This window comes from Zingiber officinale, chromosome 5B (assembly GCF_018446385.1).
Source record: "Zingiber officinale cultivar Zhangliang chromosome 5B, Zo_v1.1, whole genome shotgun sequence".
In the NCBI taxonomy this organism is placed as follows: domain Eukaryota; kingdom Viridiplantae; phylum Streptophyta; class Magnoliopsida; order Zingiberales; family Zingiberaceae; genus Zingiber; species Zingiber officinale.
In genome coordinates this window covers 131,060,403-131,067,058 of record NC_055995.1, presented here as the reverse complement: position 1 = coordinate 131,067,058, position 6,656 = coordinate 131,060,403, and the positions used below count along the sequence as shown (strand labels likewise).

The following is a 6,656-nucleotide window of genomic DNA, read 5'->3' as shown; positions in this document are numbered from 1 at the left end:
ACATTGAAATGGAGGTTGACGTTGGTACTGCTGGAAGAATCAACAAATCTACAATCGTGCGGCTTTGTCTTGTGGCTGAGAAAGAACCAACTACTAGGGTTTCTGCGACTAGGTTTTTTTCGATTAGGGTTTCTATTTTGATACCATGTAGTTTGATAGGGAAAAATAATCTCTTTTATTGATAGAACATCCTCCTTATATACAAAAATAAATCCTTTAAAATTAGAGATGTCATAAGTATGAGCTAATTACAATCCATCTAGGAAATAGATTACAAAATAAATTCCTATAAAATTGGGATAAAATAACAAGTTGCTGAGTTTGAATTTCAATAAAAAATCCCTAAAATGGCTGTAATTAAGAATCAAAACATGGGTGCTTGGGAACTGCTAGAGCACCTCTACCATTGCACTGTAACCCAGGGTTGGAACTCTAATTTGCTACATACAAAGTGCATGAAATCTATTGTTAGATGAATGTTTCAAGTAAAAGGAGAGCAAAATTTTGCAAGAAAGTTACCTTTGAGTTGAGTAAAAAAAATATTATGTTTTCCCTTTAATTTTCTATGTCTTAGGAGGATTTCTTTGAGTGGGGAGCTAAATCAAAATTCTTATTCTTGAGTTGTGTTACCTATCCTCAATGAGAAAAATCTGGTCAAGAAATTGAGGCAATTGAATATACATCGCAGACTAAAATAATATAAGATTCTGTTGCAGAACTAGTTAGATGTCATATAAATTTTTTAGTAGATAGTCTTACGAGATATACATAACTATGTAAAATAGAAAAATGGTTAATAAAACATTAGAAAGCGAGAGGCTCCCATAACCAACGATTTTCACGTGTCATTCTTACAATTTTGGCTGAACGGTTGTTGCAGTAATCCAAAAAGAAAACCAACAACCATAAAACTGTTGATCCTCAGATCCTGGTCATGCATTTAGGTTCTGTCTTGTGGCTTCTATTTTAAGCAATAGATTTTTGATATCTGCTTCCATATGCATCTTCACATTGCAATACTCCTGATGAGCCTTTTCTGCAGCTTGTAGTTCTTTAAGCTTTTCTCTACGTCTTTCCTCTAACTCACTCAGTCGCAAATTTTCAATTTGTCTTGCATAGTCTTCATCAATTTTCGAACTCCTAGCTATTACAATATGTCCAAGACTCGTAGCTTCTTTCCTTGCATCATCAGCATGCTGTTGGTACATTTTGGCCTCAGCTTGTTTGAACTTTATGATCCTTTCCAGTTCATCAACTGTTGGCTTCTTTTCTAGACTCACTGCTGGTCCAATGTCACCAGCTTTCCTACCAAACTGGTCAAAATCTTTGATGGAGATTACTGTATTTTCAAAAGCGTATGCCTTTCCCGATGCGATCGACTGTGTTTGCTCTTGGCTTGAGCAAGATATTGCATTGCTTTGGCTAGCCTCATGTTTGGCTGACTTCTTGGGTGTAAAGAGTAAAGGATTGTTTCCGATGTTAGATCCACTCTCTGTAAAATAGAGTTCAATAACAATCACATATGTAAAATATAGCATTTAGTATTCCTACGCGAAGGAGTAGCATGATAGCATCTACAGAAGATCACATACAGAATTTACATGATCGACATAGCACACAGATTTAGGATTCTAGTCTACAGCTGTAAAACAAACAAGAGAGGTAGTCATGTACTTTGGAACAATGAGTTTAATTTATGATAAACCTAAAATGTAGGATAACATTAAGCAGCATCTTGGTGTGCACCAAATCTGAGAGTTAGAGAGAGTGGCACCTTTTGAAATTGAAGTTACAAGAAAAAGATGAAAAAACAAAGCATAAATTGTAATTGTTTGGCCCAGATTTTGGAAACTTTTGCATGGATTTACTTGATTTTGTAGTGTTTAAAGTCTAGACAGCAGAAAGAGAAATTGGACATAGTTGTCAGGTTAAATTCTCGTGATCAGATCAAATATGTTAAATTATGTAATAACTTGTAAGTCAGGTTACTAAGGGCAAAGTGGTATGCTTGGAAACAACTTCAACGTACATGATCGCAACAGATCTCGACATTTTGATTAAACTGCGAGACCTCTGTTCACATAACAAGCAATCTAATGTAGAATCTGTAAGCAATCAACATGGAAAATCGCAACAGATCTCGACATTTTGATTAAACTGCGAGACCTCTGTTCACATAACAAGCAATCTAATGTAGAATCTGTAAGCAATCAACATGGAAAATTATATTTGCAGGCAACAGATTAAAGGAACCTGAAGGCTGTATGATATTGCATGAAACCTGAAGATAAAATTGTAAATGGAAAATAAATTTACCTGAAAGAAATGTCGTAATCTGACTAACAATTTCAGACTGATTAATATTGTTCTCCAGATTCAGCAGCATCTGATCAGCTAACTCATGTAATCTTCTACCCCGTACATCATTACTGGGAGAGAAGATCCTGCTGACATATTGAAGTTCCTTAGCAAGGGTTTCTGCTTTCCACTCCTTGGCGCATGTAGCAAAAACTTCCCTAACAAAGCCAAACATCTCTGAAGTATGGCCACAAGCAATACAGTGAAATTGCATTTCAGCAAATCCTTCTCCTATAGATGTATGCACATTTCTAATATGAAAATCACGCAATCCACAATCTGTGTGGCACCAATGGAGACACATGTCACAGCCAACCCAACTACAGGTATTCGATGCATCATCGAACTTGGAGCACACAAGACACATACAAGCACTGCAGAACCCAACTTTCTTTGTACACATCTTGCAGTCACAGTTATCCACAGGCAACAAACTCCCACAAGAGAGATTCTGGCATTTCAAATTCAGGAAGATCTCAACCAAACTGGAAGATGACAAGCTGTTTGTTTTCTGAATAAAATCAAGATAACCTGTTTTTATGGTCAGCAGGATCTCTAGTAGGTCTCGTTGACAAGTGCTCAGTGTTTCAATTGTCATATCAGACCTCGTTCGAAGCACATCTTGTAACAAATGCAGCAGGCTGCTTTTATCTTTGTTGGTCAGCATCTCACAAATGCTTTCCTTCAAGTAAGCTACCGATTGATCAGACATTTCCTGAAGCATTCTACCATTCAGTTGCAAAGGTTGTGACACAATCTTGTAGACAATCTTCTCCGTGACACTTAATTGATTAAGTATGGGCTGCTCACCATTCCATTGATCAGTCCCACTGCTTCTCTTCCCAACCACCCTACTCATCTCTTTGGTAGGTTGACATCTAGAATCATGAGAAACATGACTGTTTGTTGGGGAGATTTGTCGCGGAAGAGTTGACTGTTGGAATGGGCTATTGGGTTTAAAATTATGTTGACCACTCACTGAATGAAGTGATGTATGTGAAGAGTTTCCATTCATCTGTACACTATGGAAAGGTAGGCCAGATTTGTTCTTCTTAGTGTTCTTTGACGTGTGAGCTTGCCATGTCGTACCACTTGAAACCTGATTCAACCCTCCAAAAGTAGTATGGCTACCAACTAGGTTATCTTCAAGGTATGGTGAATTCTGAGTAAGAGAACAACTGGGATCATGAAGAATGGTTTGATAGCTCGTAAATGAGATCGAAGTTCCAAATTCATCTGTGTTTGTTCTCAGTGTGGACGGCAATGACTCCATGCTCCCAGCACAGCTTGAATTCTCAAGCTTGGGCTTGGCCTGTTTCATGGAATGATTTGACAATCCACCAGGAAGAGCAAGAGAAAGGTCCAAAGGCTCACTTTTGGGCTCTTTAACCGCAAAATTGCATGCAACCTTCCTGCTAGTATGTGCTTTCTCCTCTTGGTTAGTCTTGGATGGGAAGACCAACTCAAAACCTCTTCTTCCAGATCCTTCCTGGGGATCACCACTTTCCAAAAGGTGAGCTTTGGTTGAGTCAGAAATTGCAAGGCTTTTACCTTTGTCCAGGTGCTTCTCCGGAGTCTGGTCCCTGATAAGCATCAGTGTCACTAATTCGTCATTAGTACCAACAGCAGTTCCCATATGATGATCAGGCAAGGTAATGGAACTATTAGCACCAGTCTCAAGATCAAAAAAGGCCTGTTCTTTTTGTATGACTTCAAGCTGTATGTCTGTATCATGCTTCTTTCCATTTGCAACTTCAGCTTCCTTATCTTGTTCATTATCTGTCTCATGCGCCCTTTTGGTTTCAACTTTACCTTCATTTTCAATGATTTCAAGCGTATCTGCATTGCATTGGGCTTCCTCCATCAACTCCTCCACCTGCAAAGAGGAAATAGGACATGCCATCTTATGCTCCTGTATGACATCAACTTTAGCTTCATCATATTTGCTTTCTTCTTTGTTGTCTTCCAAATTTTCCTTCTGAATGTGGTGAGTAGGAGATGTTATCATGTGAACTTCTTCCTCACTTGTCTGCTTCGGGTGATTGTGCACCAATTCCTTACCTTCCAACTGTAGGCAGATGCTTCCTTCTTTACAAACCTCCAGATCTATGCTGCACAATTCACCCTCTACTTCTTTATCCTCATTATCATCTTTGGCACATCCTTCTCCATCCCCTCTGTCCTCCTTCAGCTCCTTAAGGACAACAGACTGGTCGCACTTTATATCATCAGTTGCATTGCCCGTTTCCAGTAAGGAATTTGCCAATTTTTCATCTTCGCCGTCACCGCTAGCAACATTATCATCATCATCCAACCTCATTGCATCAGGTAGCACTAGTTTCTTCTCCAAAACTTCTTCATGAACACAATCATTCACCGGATCTCTATTCTCGCAGTAATCTGAATCCAACATAGTGGCTGATTTGGTATCAACAGATGGTGGTTCTACATGTCTTGGTTCTGGTTCGAGATCTGGTTCGAGCTCCCCCTCTTCCATCTCGCTACTGCTGCTGCCAATCTCTCTGCTCCTCTTTACTGCCTCAGCTGGCCTCGTCTCTGGTTTCCTCGACGGTTCCCCGCTCGCGGAGTCCCTAGAACTCACTTTCCTTCTGTGAACATCTGGAGACGCGCCGTGGCTTCGTCGCCCTGCCGAATCCGAGTAGATCGACGAAGATTTCCGCACCATCTCCTCGCTAGAGAGATCCTTGGAACTTCTCGATCTCCAAGACAACCAGCTCCCGCCGGCCTCTCCCCTAGGACGGTCACGCTCCGACCTGAAACCCTTGGGGAACTCCCTCCTTAGCCCCGAGAAGCTCTCCGACCGGTGTATCCGCTCGCTCCCGTAGGAGTCCCGCGGTGACGACGGCAGCATCGGCCAATCTCCGTGCCGGTTGTAACCTTTCCGCCGGTCGAAGTGCTCCGTTTCGTGGTCGTACCGCCTCCGGAGTGACCGCTCGGCATCGTGTTCCCGGTCGTACAGCGACGGGCGGCCGGTCTTCCAGGCGCCATCCAGCCTCGAGTAGGAGGGGCGGCGGTGGGAGGAGGAGGAGCGGTACGGGTCGCGACCCCTCCGCGGAAAGTCCTCCCAGCTCAGCTTCTCGCCGGCGTCGCCCTCCAAGTCTTCCTCGTAGGCCGACGATTTCGCACGCTTCATAAAGAGAGAAATTACTGTCTTCCGGATCTAATTGCTTCAGGAGAGAGGAACAAGGAGAGAGGAAGGCGAGGGAGGAAGGGAGGTCGTCGACCTATCCACCAGCCATGGTCATCGCTTTCTCTATCTCTTTAGCTTTGGCTTATCAGAAGAAAGAAAGGGGGAGGCGTGCAGACGAGGGATTCTCCTTTACCTCTTCGCTCGTTTTCGACTTTTACTGCAATTTTCCCTCTGACGTCGCCTCTCTTTTCTTATGTCGGTCAACGGAGTCATTAATATAACTACGGCCACTTAATAGACAAAGACCATTGTTGCTGCAAAATTTCGATCGCGCCGTACGATGTCATCTCTACCGTCCATATTGAATCGTTGACAGGACTACGGTCGCCCCACTTCAACGTACTCCTTCCGGTGAGAACCAGCAAATCTACCCGAATTGTTATTAGTAGCTCATTGTTGGACTTACCAATGGGTTTGTGAAGATGGACGCGAGTGGAGTCCTTTGGACTTAAATTTTTTTTTTTTCAGAAAAAAGGGACAAAAATCGAAATTCATTTTTTTTTATTTTTAATCGGTTGGATCTTAAGATTTAGAGACTGAATCTTAATCTGTCAGCTTATTTGATTTAAGATTTTAATATATTTTTTCAATTCGACTAATTCTCTACAGGTCAGTTATTGCATACAATTTCTTTGCACAGATCACAAACTGACTTCAACTCTAACAACTGCTTCAATTTTCCTTCTCAAATGACTAAAGGAACTTCAAAATGTAATAGGATGTCTTGAATAGAAGATGAAATTAATATAATATCATATAATTTCTCATTTATTGTTCCAAGCTCTAATTTAAGATTTATAGCTTTTAAGATCGTAGCAGGTTCCTTGGTGATTGCTTCTACTTTGTAGCAAGTAGGAATGGTATCCTTGATGCTATATGGAACTTGCTATGATCTTGTAGCAAGCAACAATGGTGATACGGTGTTGTAGCCGTTCAAATTCTTTAGCTGTGAACACATTAGCTATGACAAAGGTAGTTGCTACTTGCTAACTTCTAGTGGTATAACAATTATTTGTTAATTTTTACCCGTTTAATAGTTATCTGCTAACTTCTATGTATGCATTATATCATCAAGGAATGATATTTT

The 6,656-nt window shown here is 41.1% G+C and overlaps 1 protein-coding gene across 1 annotated transcript; it reads right to left on the bottom strand.

Moving 5' to 3' along the window:
- Positions 1–782: 782 nt before the first annotated feature.
- Positions 783–5,754, bottom strand: LOC121986033 (protein OBERON 4-like). Its single transcript, XM_042539794.1, has 2 exons — positions 2,317–5,754; positions 783–1,492 (listed from the first exon to the last, which is right to left on the bottom strand). The coding sequence occupies exons 1-2, from the start codon at positions 5,510–5,512 to the stop codon at positions 933–935; spliced, it is 3,756 nt and encodes a 1,251-aa protein (XP_042395728.1). The 5' UTR covers positions 5,513–5,754; the 3' UTR covers positions 783–932.
- Between the last annotated feature and the right edge of the window lie 902 nt (positions 5,755–6,656).